This window comes from Amblyomma maculatum, chromosome 10 (assembly GCF_055883805.1).
Source record: "Amblyomma maculatum isolate TAMU_Amacu chromosome 10, ASM5588380v1, whole genome shotgun sequence".
In the NCBI taxonomy this organism is placed as follows: domain Eukaryota; kingdom Metazoa; phylum Arthropoda; class Arachnida; order Ixodida; family Ixodidae; genus Amblyomma; species Amblyomma maculatum.
The window spans coordinates 9370033-9384924 of NC_139353.1; the positions used below are offsets into that span (position 1 = coordinate 9370033).

The 14892-nt window shown below is 41.3% G+C and overlaps 1 protein-coding gene across 1 annotated transcript in view; it reads right to left on the reverse strand.

Moving 5' to 3' along the window:
- Window positions 1-13704, reverse strand: part of LOC146175534 (uncharacterized) — a 32805-nt gene extending 19101 nt beyond the window's left edge. The window contains exons 1-4 of the mRNA XM_084581926.1: window positions 13550-13704; window positions 7693-7770; window positions 5298-5369; window positions 2520-2579 (exon numbers count right to left, since the gene is read on the reverse strand). Coding sequence (XP_084438052.1) covers window positions 2520-2579; window positions 5298-5369; window positions 7693-7770; window positions 13550-13619 — 280 coding nt within the window. The 5' untranslated portion in view covers window positions 13620-13704. The remainder of the gene's footprint in view (window positions 1-2519; window positions 2580-5297; window positions 5370-7692; window positions 7771-13549) is intronic.
- Between the last annotated feature and the right edge of the window lie 1188 nt (window positions 13705-14892).

Consider the following 14892-nt stretch of genomic DNA (forward strand, 5'->3'; position numbering starts at 1 on the left):
GCCTGTATCAATCAACGGAAGCCCGGACGAACCCGTCATGTATGGAATCGATACCGGACAGAGTATTCCAACTTCTCTACTCAAGCCGGGCCGATCGATGAAGTTGAAGCAGAATGAATATTCCGTAACAATGCAGCGCGCGAAAGAAGCACGAAAGCTTACATATTATACGTGGCAACTTGTCTGTATTCGCGTTGTTTCACAAATACCTCGAATGTGTGAAGCCGTCAAAGGATGTAGTTTTAAGGACAGTCATGCAATTGCGGTTGGGCCGTCTGCTGCCCGAGTTCGTTTGCTCGACTGAAACCATGAGTGATTTAGCAAGGGGGTACCTGCGATACCCCTTCATGGATCGCTGCCTTGTCGTGGCGGCGGGGCTTGCGAAACTCGATGAAGTCGTGAGCTCTGCTCTGTAGGGCCACCCAAGATAGACAGGTCACGGCAGAGTGTTCTGACAAAATGTGATTGACTGGAGAAGTTAATAGCAACCCACTCCAGTATTTCCTGCCAAGAAAACCCTCTGGCAGTCACAAAAAAAGCATTGATAGGGCGCCGGAAGATGAGCCCCCCAGGTTGGAAGGTGTCCCACATGTTACTGGGGATTCCTTGTACTGCCAGAAGATCAAATCAGTCGATATTGTCGACCATAAACCCTGACTGCTCATTGGAAGGACAAATTCTAAAGTTAAAGCCCAGCTACTTTGGTCATCTGATGAGAAGAGAGGAGTCGCTGGAGAAAGATTTGATGTTGGGAAAGGTTGAGGGTGACCGGAGAAGGGGTAGGCAGCGAACGCGGTGGTTAGATGGCATCCTCGAGGCGCTGCAGATGAAGTTATGTGATGTTAGGAAGATAGTGAGAGACCGGAAAGCATGGCGTGATATGGTCCATAGGGTCACGAAGAGTCGGACACGACTGAACGACCGAACTGAACTGAACCTGCAATAAGTGGCGCTCTCTTACAAGATTGCACGTGCGGTTTTCCATGGACCATCTGAGTAGTGTCACGAGGGAAAAATAGTATAGAGATTTAGTGGACATAATGCTTCCTGGGCCATTGTACCGTTTGCCGCATTGTGGAGGCTAAGGAGGAGACGTCCTTAACAGAGTTAAATGAATTCCAATACTATCCTCAATAAAACATATTTCTTTAAACTTCACACTAATACATTATCAGTCAAGACATGAATGACTGACGTTGTTGTACCTTGGTGGGCTGACTGTTTCGTCTGTAATAAGCCTCAACAATAGAAGGCTTTTTTTTGGATTCTTGTGAGGCGATGTTTTCTAGGATATCCTTCAGAGAACATTGAAAACCGTTATATCCCTCTGGCATTAGTTTCTTACGTGTGCAAACAGATGGCATTCCTTTTGGTGCTATTATGCCCCTGGGCCTCCCGAGTTTGTGGAAAATGAGGATGCAGTGCCTCAACGCAGATAACGAAGTTCGAACTGTACGTGAGCACTTCATTGAGAGTGTCATACCGTTTAGAGAAGCGCATCGTGCACTTCCTGATCAGCCAAAATGGGTTGGGGTGCTTGATACATTGAAACATGTGCGTTGAAAAAAATTTTGAGACCTATCATGCCAGTAAATGTGTTGATGACGTGTTCTGCCATTGCGTTTTGTATCTCTCCCATGTCAAAGTCGGTAATAACGAAAAAGGAAACGGCCGTGGAAAAGTGGATAAGGTACCTGTCTGTGACACGTCAGGACTAAAAGATCGAATCCCGTCCAGTCTGCGCAAAATTGTATTTAGTTTTTATTATTTTTATTTTTCAGCTATAGTCGCGTCATTTTATACCCCTGCATATTTTTTTCAGCTGGCGCGTTTTCTTTGCAGAAACGAGGGTCACCGACCATACAAGAAATTCCGAGATCAGAGCCCCACGCCTTTTCATGGTGGTTTATAATGCGTAATTAACCGGCATACCGAGTCCGGTATGAAATCGATACAGGATTTTTTATTAGGGTTGAAACTTTTATTAGTATTAGTTAGATGGTAATATTCTGAGTAGTGTGTAAGCGTGCCTCTTGCTCAGTGTAACTAAATAATAACGATAATAGATCGGTTCTGTCTTGAAAAAGACAGCGCTCCAATTCCTACTCCTGTTTATACAGTTATGTAAAAGCAGATTACTTATCAGATATAAAACACGAAACTGAAATGACACCCAGTCTCTCTGCCGTATCTCTTCAGGCGGAGAAGCGATATCTTGCAATATATTTCAGATTTTCAGTTATTTTGTATGGGTCGTGTTATGGTCATATTTTGTGGAAAGAGATGTGTAATCTAGGACGTAAACTTTCAACGGAAAGCTGGTAAATAAATTTTCAGCGCTCAATTTGCTATCGTCCCCAATGATTCGAGCGCGGAATAGATATCCAGTTTAGCTACTGAATCCAATTTTATTGCACGTTGTGGCCCAAACTAAACTAGTTACCATTATTGCAAATTGTGACATATATTTCTTAAAAAACGCAAACAAAATTTATTGAACAAGAACGGACTAAACTTACCGTAATACGGCCCTCCTCCATAACGATAATCTCCGTAAAGTGGGCCATGAGCTTCTTTTCCTACAGGTTATAAAAATACGGGGTACATACATTGCATTACTGCCGAAGTTGCATTACGAACATTTTTTTCTACATGTATTTCCTGCACCGCGAAACATTACGCCAGCGCCTTCACTTGAGCCCACCAGCCTGAAATGGGGACGTCCAGGTGCCAGCGTAAGTTAACAACATTTATATAAGTTCAATCATTTTGATCACGACCACCGCAATGTAATCATTCAGATTCGCCAATACGCGACGCGAAGGCGACCAGCCATTGGGAAACAGTGCGTTTAAATATGTCAAGAAGTATGATGTATGCAATCGGCATAAAACAGCACTTTAATCAAATTAAATGGCGTGCTTATACGGTTAGGGAGGCAATTTGTTTCCTTAACCTACGAGCAGAATCGCCAAGCAAGTAACTGTGAGCAAGAAGGAGCGAGGACAAATGTCATTGAAGCCTGAATCATTTAGAAGTGTACATGATTAGCACTAAATATTCCTTATTTTAGGGATGGAGGGGACGCTCAATTTCGGCATTTAATGATATGGCGCTCAGTCCTAACGGCTCCCGTTTGCGAACATGAAATTTTCAACTGGTGTAATAATTAGTTCCTTAATTTCCGCCTCTATTATCTGACGCGTGCAAGTCGCTGCAGCTCGTCCGATCTTACGGTAAATTATCAATATATTACGCAGACGATCTGCTGCCTTCAACTGGAAACTGTAAGGAAGAATATATGGTTTCTTAAGCCAGGACAAAAATACGCCCAAGAATAAATGAACACATCCGTGACCATCTAAATATGCACACGTTTCCTGGGCGACGTTTCCTGGTGTCATTGCATATTCAAAACACTTAGTTGGAAGTATATTCATTGGTGTCGCTGCTTCGCTGATAGCACGTGAAGCTATAAAAGACAGTATTACCAGTATTAGTGCACTGGATGTCTCTGTATGTAGAAAAAATTACATGCGTTCGAAGCCAATGCCGAACACATCAGTACTAGTAAATTGCGATATTCTGAGGTTGCGCATCAATAAAGCGATGTAGTATAAAAATGCGATACATTGGTGACCCCTCGTGAAAGCCAGGAAAAAGATTCAGCGTGTTTAAAGGGTGATAGGGTAATTACGACCACAACTTCTACACTCTAGATAAATATACAAAACTTGAAAGAGCAAAGTTCAGTACACAAATAGAAATATAACCATTAAAACGTTAAGCGGTTGTGGAGTATTTTCTTAAGCACGGGTAAAATTACTTGGTTACGCGGACGATATCACCATTCAATTTTTTTTTTTTTTTTGACAAATCGGGAAAGCGCTAAAGAAGTTAAAGGTTAGAGTTGCGGGCGACTACTGCAAAAACACAAGGGGTGAAATCAGCTGGTGGAAAAGCATTCTTTCTTGGCACAGTGAATAGGATAATTCACCGGTAATATTTGCTAATGTGCGGTGGACGACGTTTCCGGCGAAGTAATCGGGTGTACCCTCAGAATATTACAAGATATGCAGAGAGGTAATGAACGGCACAACGCAAAAAACTAAGCGACAATCTGATGGGTGGAAAGCACGCGACCTCTCAGCGTTCGCACGTGCAAGGGTGTGCAATGTGTTTTTATTTACCAAAATTGGTATTTCCGGCAATTTTTATGCATCTCTCGCTTGAATGCGCAAAGACTGCAGAGTATTTGCAGTTTTTGTTATTTGGAGCTCAAATTTGGAGCGAACTAGCCGCACTAATTTCTTTCTTCCCATGAAGAGGGGTGGCCTTGGTCTTTCCAACTTGTATCTGTGAAAGGTTGTGTCACGATCTCTTTTTTATTTGGGCGATCAAACAGGCCCTTTGCTGCACGCAATACTGCAGATGCGCTTATGTAGTAATGTGATACGGGACATTGTTGTGCATAGTTATCCTGCCCCAAATCGCGCCGTCACTAGATGAGAAGTTATTCTTGCTTTACGAATTTTTTTTTGCGCACATATTTTGGTGGAGTATCTTAGTACTGTACGCAGGAAAGAATTTTATAACAACTTGGTCAAAATCTCTCCACCTCTACCATATGCCGATCCATATATTGGGGAGGCACAGGACATAATGTCCTAAAGAGAGCAGGGAAGATGCCGGTTAAACATACAGTCAAATCGTTCTTCAAGCTCCGCTCTGGTACCTTTCCCGTAAAAACATTGCTCAATGATAAAAATATATTTGTACCTTGGACCCTCAACTGCACAATGTATAAAAAGACCAGAGATCATCGATCATGTTTTTATAGACTTCTGGTATCCTGTTCTTCGCTGGGATATACTACAAAGAACCTTAAAGAAAGCACTACCAATAATCCTTACAGCATATGGTTTGTACGCGCACAAATTGACGAGGTCACCTACGACATGATTATGGTGCTAGGCCTCCACAGCATTTGGAAAAGGCGGATGGCATTTAGGCACGCAGAAGAAATTGTACGATCGGTCAGGGACAACTTTATTGAAAATGTAACATTACTCAGAGACGTTCTCCGTAGTCGGCCTAAACAACCTCAGTGGATGAATGTGGTCGACGCATTAATAACATGAAAAAGTTGTAATATGTCATTTCAGCCAAAGGTAGGCTAGAGATTTCCTGCCTTTATGTATTTTGTTGACCGGCAATGAAGGAAAAAAGGCGGCCGTGGGGTTGTGGGTTAAGTACGTGCCTGTGGAGCATCAGCAGACTAAACAGACTAAACTTACCATGATGGGGCCATGATGCATAAGGATCCTCTTCTTTAACAGGGTCATGTGCTTCTGTTCCTTCTTCAGTTTCTGAAATATATGGGGTACATACATGGCTTTACTGCCGAAGTTGCATTTACAAAAATATTCATTCAGATTCGCTAACATGCGACGCGATGGAGACCAGCGACCGCGAAACAGTGCGTTTATGTCATGCCTTATGATGTATACAATGGGTTAAAAACAGCGTGTAATAGCGTGCCTAAAAAGTTAGGGAGGCCATTTGCTTCCTTAAGCCACCAGCAGTTTCGCCCAGCAAGGAACTGTGAGCAAGAAGGGCGAGGACAAATTCCATAGAAGCCTGAATCACTGAGAATTGTACATGATTAGCATTAAATATTCCAAAATTTTAGGATTGAGGGGATACTCAATTTCGCCCTTTAATGATATGGCGCACCAATCTTAACGGCTCCTGTTCGCGAACATAAATTTGGATTCTGGTGTAATAATTAGTTCCTTAATTTCTGCCTCTCTTGTTTGACGTATACTCTAACGTACAGAAGTATCCTACCGTATTATGTAAAAGACCTCCGAACGTAAGTATAAAGGCTCGTTTTACCAAGACGTACAAATGTGCTTACATAGGGGGTAGCCTGCGTAATTCGGAATGCAAAGGTGCAGGAGAGCTCGATTCCTGTCACCCTGCTATCGAGTTCGCAACTGCTCTTAAATCGGCCGTGTCACGCGGCTGCGTGAAGTGTGTGCGGGACGTCACAAACCTATGCGACTCACCAGTTCCCGGCCATGTCCTGCCATCTACAACCTGCTAGAGCAATACACGCGACTCTTCGCACACAATGCCGAAAACATTAGCGATGTGTTTCCTGGAGAACAGCGCCTTGACGCCACTGATTTACAAAATAGGAATGCCTAAAACAGCGCATTGACGTTGGCGTCCTGTTGACATAACTGATTATAGAAATAAAGGGCATAACTATTAAAAGGTGTTTGCTTGTTGTGGTTCTCATAGGGTTCATAACGTGAACTATTGTCACACACAGTGAAACAATGATATTCAATAGCAGATTAGATACTTTTTAGCACACATCACAGTGCTGCCTTCCGACTAGAATTTAAGCCTGCACATCCTGCTAACAGGCATAGCGATCGAAGGAGGAAACCTAATATAAGTTTTATGTTACCTCGAATGTTCTCAATGATATGGCGTTCATTTACAACCATTTATCGTCGCACAGGAGGGACTGTATGCGGAAATCTTCTTTGAGTTAAATGCACACTTCTTTCAGAGTTTCTCTGAAACCATTACCCTTAAGGATGACATATGAGTAGATAGCAAGCATCGTCTAATATATTAGACGATGCTTTCTGTGGAGGACAAACCCCGCGCGCAGCCCTTGTGACGTCATATAAGTGTAACCAAGCGCACACCTTTAACTACCTATCCGCTGTGCAAGCGCGTAATTTGTAAGCTTCCTGAATTCTTCGTCCTGATTGATAGCGTTTTTGCTTTATGTACTCCTCTGAAATCCATCATCTGTTCATTTAGCAATGTTCTTCGTACATTGTAAAAGTGGTACCTCCTTTCCAGGACAGTAGAAACTAGCACTCGTGTTCCCATGAAATGTTTAACATCTGGAGTGACATATAACATCATCCCTTCAGCGACCCACGTAATCATAAAACTAATTCAACGTTCAAAACTAAACCATCATGCATCTATAAAAAATTGGCGACCTGTATGCAGTAATTTGCGATCGATATCTAATTCAGCAAGAAGTGGAAAAGTACTGCTATATTCCTTGCATATTTTCTGGCGTATTGCCAGTCATAATTCTTTTTTTTTTTCATTGAATATCATTTGAAAGAAAGCACCAATATTACCGCTGGCGCATCTACAAAGGTTATAACTGCTTCATCACTTTAGGGAACGCAAACTCTGTACAAGAGCCCACTTCTACACTTGAATTATTGTTGTATATTTTCGTAGACACATGAAATAAAAAACGTATATATCAAGTAACCGAAAACAGGTACCTCTGCCGCCGTTATTGTCAGATGCCATATAGTGCTTTCAATATCATGTACGAAATAAATATGTCATAGGCATCCTGTATGCATGTAAGAAATAAATAGGTCATAAGCATCCTGTACGCATCATCATTAACTCATTTGACATTTCTACACTTGAAAGACACTCCTGTGGTGCAGGTGTCATGCATAAAACCCCGGTCTCTCGTGGTCGAAATTTGTCACAATACTGTAATGTTTATCCCCAGGCATACGACAACGTCTACAGCTCTTGTTAAAATACCTCAGAAGAAATAATAGTACTGTTCTGCTTTTTCATCATTTTATTTTGTGGGGGATATATGCAATAAACTCCTGCACGCACCTTCGGCCTCTTTGCCAGGCTTTTCCGTATCGCCGCCTGCTTCAGGGAAAGAAGCATCTTCTGTACTCACGGGCAGCGCTGAAAAACAATTTAACACAATTAGCTGACATATACTCTCAGAAGAGGTCAGCATACTTATCATCACTTAAACTGACTGAGTAATGGACGGAACTCCGTTTATACGCCCTTTCTATCTATGCGGTCTTGCGGAGAACTGAGTGTCAATGAATCCCGGAGATTTGTTATGGAAGAAGTGTTTAGAGGATCCCTCTCAACGGATATCCGAGTTAATGGAGCCCTAGTACTAGGTTCTTGAAATATGAAATCATCCATAGGCTGCGATATTTTGAGTTATTTTGTTGCTTTTCCAGGTTCTCAACAGTACACTAAATTACCGCGAGCTTGAAAAAAAAACAATAAATAAAGAAACAATTTTGCCTGCCTGGTGAAACCGCACCCGATATGTGCCAGTCTCGCGGGGATCAATACTAACCCGACAGTGTTACAGTTACCCATTAGAGGGGTATTTGTCGACGGCACTACAGCGGTCAGCGGGAGAGAAAAATTCGGAGTTTCCACCTTGCAAGTGTCCGTTTCCAGGTGGTATGACCGAGCAGTGATTCATCACAAGACTGTGAAACATCACCAGAGCACGCGACATGGCTGAAGTGACAAAAAATGGCAGTGAGTTGCCAGGTGAGGGGAATCAAACCCGGGACCCTGGAATCCCCAGTTAGATTTAACATCAGTATAGGGCAAGCAGCGATATTACTACGCCTTGATTAAAGAGTGTGCTTATATTTATGTCGAATGGTTTTACTCGTAACATGTATAGCAACTTATGACTGTATGCTAATGGGCCCGTGTCAGAAATTAGAGAAATAAATTAACGTATTATGGACAAAACTAATAGTAAAGAGTGTGAAGGCTAACAGGGATCATCAAAGGGAGCCCCAGACGCGTTTTTACAGCTGCCATGTTTTAATCCAGAAGGCAGCGCTTGCGTTCCGCGGAAACCTTTTGATATCATCTTCAAATGACATTTCGTATTTCTGAGAGAGATTTATCAAAGGAACAAAGGTTTTAGCATCATCTCACTTAACCAGCAACCTGCGTTCGGAGTAAGTATTTTGGCCTTCGGTTAATGTCCTCCGGATTTGCGATGCAGCGCCGTGCAGTTATCGCCTTTCAGTATAGTTTTAACTGTATTTTTCTTGTCGAAGGTAGCTAACGTTTTTCGTCGCATTATAACAAGACTAACAGTCATTAAACAGGTCTACAGCATATAACCTGCTTTCGGCAGCTATCCTTAGCTGCTCTCAGTGTCGGTGAAGCTTAACATCCATTTGTGTTTCGCACTTGAATTTTGTAGTAAAATTGCTCAGGCTAAAATGAAGCGAAAGCTGAAAACTGCTTATCGGCCACTAGTCAAAATAAAGGGTAAACATTCCTACATTAAGAGCTGCAAACGCACGTTGACAGATCGCAGAAGATCAATTCGTGGTGTGTATGTTCTATATGAAATGAAATATAATGGTGCCTGCTTTCACCGGAATCTCCGCATATTAAGCGACTGCTTAAATAGGTCGTTAGGTCGAAGAGCCGTCGTCGGCTTGGTAGTAGTAGTAGTAGTAGTGGTAGTAGTAGTAGTAGTAGTAGTAGTAGTAGTAACAGTAGTAGTAGTACAAGTAGTAGCAGTAATTATAGGGATGGGCACCGCGTGCCGTAAATAACCGGGGTCACTTATCTTATTGAAACTTTGTAGATGATTCATTGATATGTGATAGTCGATGATGAGGTAAAGAACCCAATATAATTGATTGAATATTGGATGAAATACACAAACTGAAAATGAATATTGGAAAAAGGGGTTCAAAGCTGTAAAAACTCTCAAAAAGAAGGGAAATCCTTGATGATGGTAAGAAACATTTTTAGTCTATAGTAGATCAATTATTTATTGAAATAATTCAGAAATGAATATTTTGAAGATGTGGTATAAGGACGTCAGAATGCTTAGGGTGAAAAGCCAATGTTTGCTGGTGTTAAGTAGCGGTGTACAAAAAAATAAAAACAAGAAAAAAATAAAATTCAGAAAATAGAAAAGTTTAAAAAAAAAACGCGAAAACACATGGTTCTTGTATCTATGAAAAGATATTGCGTCGATGGAGCTTTAGTGTCCGCTTAGTTTTTCGTTCATAATAATTCATATGGCTTAGTTAATGTATAACCTTAGAAATTAAAGTGGCCCTAGTGTTCTCCTAAGGCAGAATATACAAATGAATTTTAAGGCAGATTTCAAAATAAATGCTCTTTGTTCTTAAAAGGGTATATGTTTTAGCAAAAACTAGTTTCATTTTCTTAGAAAATGACCTGATTTCTCTGAATATTTGTCGTTCAGTTCAGAGAGCTTTGGTAAATATAAACTAGTTCTTTAATACATCTCTATCTTAGCAAATTGCAAATTGAGTCTGTTGACAACGTCGACCTTGAGTGCTTCCTCGTGTTCAAACCTGTGTTGACAAGCCGCTGTTTCAAGCGCAAGCAGCAGAAATAATTGTTCTCTGGAAGGTCGTAATTTCGTCAGTCAGATGTCGCCGCTTTTGGTGATATTTAATCTTCTTCCTTTCCCCGCCAAGCTCAGCTGATAATTGTTGTTTTTTCGGTTTCTCTCCGCTCCTCAATATTCATTCTAGGCGTAGTAACTGTTTACATTTTATAAAGCACTATAGGTGTATCAGCGTTGCATAATATGTATTCAGTTTAGTACATCAGTTTTATTACATCAAAGACCTCCTGCTGAAGGTATTACATAAGGTGTATCTTCCTAAGCCGACCACCAGGAGAGAAGCTGAGCATACATCTAGCTATTTCGCTGTATACCAGTATGAGGTACAGTTTAAATCGTTTTGATTTATGTGGTTTTGTGCCCAAAAGCGGCTAAGTCTATGAAATGCGCCGTAGTGGAGGGCACCGTAAATTTTCATCACCAGGGATTCTTTAACGTGCCCTGACATTGCACAGCACACCTTTCTTTTCGCTTCCATCGAAAAGAGGCCGCCGCAGCCAAGATTCGATCCCGCAGCCTTGACAACAGCAGTCGAGCGCCGTAACCACTGCACCACGACGGCGCAACTATGATTGACGTGCTACGTGGCTCACATAGGCTCAGTCCTAAATGATCGGGGTGCTCCACACTAACAATATGCAGTGGTTTTGATCACGTGATTTTCTTAAGACTTGGTACTAACGGCCAGGGTAAAGTACTACCACGCCGAATGGCCGAGAAAACCCACCGCCTGCACTGCTCGCCCAGAAAAACTAGTTACCACTTCTTACTTGTTCTAAAGCACTGCTTAACACAAGACGCTGACCACTCCGAGCAGAGCGGCAGGGCGAAGCCAATGGGATAAATTTCATATAGTGGTATGAGGTGCCTTCTCTATACGACTCTTGACTGGTGCAAGCCCATTACTCTACGCTGTGCAGTAGTAAGTGCTATGGCATGAATCAAACAGGAATATTTTTTTTTTTTTTTTTCAGACAGAACGTCAAATGCTTTTCTTCTGAGATAAGAAAGGCGGCATAAGGCATTTGGGATAAACTTGTTTAACAACGGAATTTTTTTCCGAAAAATCTAATAAAGCATAACACTTTCGTTTGATATTTCTTTGGCTATATAATTGTGTTGTTGTTGTTGTTTTTCTGAAATCGCTTTCTCCAGCGAAAGAGAAAAAACTTCAGTACAATGAAAGGGCAAAATAATTGTTGCAGATAACCGGGTCATTTTTTATGATCTTTAATAACTTAGGCACAATGATGAACATTTTAGAATAATACTGCCCTATTCCTTGAATTCGTTATGGTGCTACGACTCGCAAATTGTCAAATTGAGCAAGAAGTACCGAGAGCACTGCCGAGTCGCAGTGGAGAAATGCGAAAGCCTCAGCGTTGCTGCAGCGCACGGTACATCGCGCGCCCCTTGTCGGTACATCGCGCGCCACTTCAAGTAATCAAAGTTCACCCGCGTTCTATAATTGATTTACAGGAAAAGAAAGGCCCAAAGTCTATCGTTCGCGGATCTCGCGAACACAAATAGCAAAAAATCTCGACTACGCGAGATTTTGACGCTCATTAAACACTTCTGATCAGTGTCACGGATTTTTTTGGCTCATTACGTCAGAAACACTTCCATTTCTGGTTGGCGTGACGCCAAATTCCTTGGACGTCAACATTAATTATATAGCTACTTCGACGTCTGCTCTATTTTATTTTTACTTTTTTGGTTCTAGTTAAGTACCTAATCATTCAATTGGTATATTTCATTTTGTGCAGTATCCCCACATAATCTTCTATCAATAACAACCATTCGTTTGATCTTAACTCTTCTAAGAACGACACAACGGCGGCGGACACTTTCTGCACACATATTCTCTACACACTTTCTGTACATGCGACCTTACCAACATAGCGTAATAATAGTTTCTCATTGATATTTACCTTCCTATGCTAGGAACCAATGACATGACCTTAATTCATGTGGAGGTGGTGAAATCTGTGATTAGAATCAACGCTACAGTCTCCGAGTATCGTGAATTGCCCATTGAAGAGCTCTTGCGTTTTGAATGCTGCTGAAAATTATAAGTTCCGTAGAAATTGGTTATGGAGCTGGCAGAGACCCTGCGAATTCTTTGAAATAGTTACTGCACAAGCCTATATCGCTTCAAGGTTGGTGTCAATATACTTTTAGTTAAAATCGGTTATGAAGTCGAAGAAGCGCCAGGATGTTGTCAGCAAAAGCATCTCTTAAAAAATGTTTATAGCTTCTGGCAAAAATTAAATGTAATGTTTTACTATGTGTACCATTAACTATGCAGAAAATTTAGCGTTTAATGAGCTGTAAAAATAGCCTGAGTGTGTTCCGCGGTTGGCCGAATACATATTTATCAATATATATAAGCCACCTCTATCTTGCGAGATCATTATTTCATTAATTATTACTGCCGTACCATTAGATTCGAGCGCATTGGAGAAATCAGGCTGCGAATCACCGGAAGATGCGTACTTTGACTATTTAGCCCGCTTCACTAGGCGCGGATGCCTACAGTTTTAAACAGTGGTCGCGGTGATGTTTCGGTTGCCTCGCCCGCAGGACGCCCCAGCTCGCTAGCCACCCCACTCCATGGCATCAGTGTGTTGTGTGTTATTTATTGCAGATGTATTGTACGCCACAACATCCGCTGAGGACCTCTGGAAAGCGCTTAAATGATTTCAAGAGTAGCATCTTCATTTCTCTCTTTTTTGTTCGCGCACCGCTAAGAAATGTAGATGTCGTGCTCGGAAGCCCATAAATCCCCCTTTTAAAGATGAATAATATTAGAATACTTTCCTTCTCTGAATCAAAGGCTTGGTTTAAAAAGGCATAGGACGGCTTTGATAATTCTCACTTTGACTAGAGCATCAAGTAATACGGGGCACCATACTTCAGAACGTATTATAAATGACATATGCCGTCGAGTGCATTAGGAAACATGACCTCCAATGAGGGCTTTCAAATGCAACATCCGAGCATAACACAAACAGGCGATGCAGCAGCAGTCGAGGGCTTTTCGCGCTTGTAGCCTGTTATGTAAAGAACATTTTTATAGCACATTAAATTCAAAACGTCACACTCAATTTTACAAAGCCGATCAAACCGAGAGCGTCGGCAAGATAACAATATAACTTATAATCAACAGACTCGGCAAAAGAACTGCACACAGCCCAATTTTCACTGGTCTCTATGTTCTTGTATGCGGTGCGACAAGTAAGTCTGAAAATGCTTCAGTTCTCGGTACGTGGAAAGCAAAATATTCCTTACCATCAACCCAAACACTCCCAGCGAAGCAGCAAAGTGCCAGCAAAAAGACAGCAAAGCGAATAGTCACCATCTCTGTTTAGAAGATGATGTGGAACGATGAAACCTTGGCTTCGATTTTGCTCGGAGCTGTCCCGTATATATTCAGAATAGTCAGCACATAAATTTTGTGAGTTTTTTTTTTTTTTTTGGCTATCAATTTCCGGTTTAACAATCGAAATATTCTGTCATTGCAAGTATCTAGAAAGCTCTTCTTAGAAACCACTAACCAGGTTCTGCAATAACAGACTTGAATATGTTAAATTAAAAATACGGCCCCAATTTACGGCGCAAATTGCATACATTTTCGGATGCCTATGCATACCGAGAACGACGGTGGCGATATGATAGCGATACGTTCCAAATTTTATTACGTTATATTAAGCGTTTTCGTAAGAAATTCTGGACTTTACTGGAAAATAGCATTAGACTCATCGATTTTCCGACACTATTTTCGGATGTTTAGCGCGCAAGAGCTGCACGGGGGAAAGATATTCAAGGGAAAGGTCTCAGTATTGAAATAATATATCGCGAAATCGTATCTTTCCAATTTCTTCTGCTCTGGTTAGTCGCTTGGCAGTTAGGAAAACTTTGGTTTAGCATAATGAGCTGCATTGCTGACAAAATGGAAATCTTCTCACATAAAGATGATTGCTCATCTCATTTGCGATGTCCTCGCTCACATTATTAACCTGGTGTTGAAATCCGGAATTTTTCCTACTGCGTTGAAAAAGACTAAGCTCATTCCTATCTTCAAAAAGGGAGATAAGCATAACATTTTCAATTATCGCCCTATAGCTATTCTGTCATTTTTTAGTAAAATCATCGAAAAACTCATTGTTGTCGGACTAAATAGCTATTTATCTCAATTTGACATTCTCTCGCCTAACCAATTTGGTTTTAGATTGGGATTCTCTACTGAATTAGCTGTGATCGCTCTCACTGATCAAATTAAATCCGTCATTGGTGCGGGTAACATCGCTGGTGCATTATTCATCGATCTCTCCAAAGCATTTGATTCCCTTAACCATACTATTCCATTCAATAAGCTTGACGCTATCGGAATAACTGGGCCTGCCCTTACTTTAATCAAAAGCTATTTATTCAAAAGAAAACAAGCAATATTCATATCAGAGACATATTCAAAATACAAGACCACAAACATTGGTGTTCCGCAAGGTTCACTTCTTGGTCCTCTTTTATTTTTATTGTACATTAATGACCTCCCAGTGCGCCTTAATAATTCTGTTTTCTTTATGCCGATGACACCACCATCTTAACCTCGGGTTCACACATAAACATGGTGG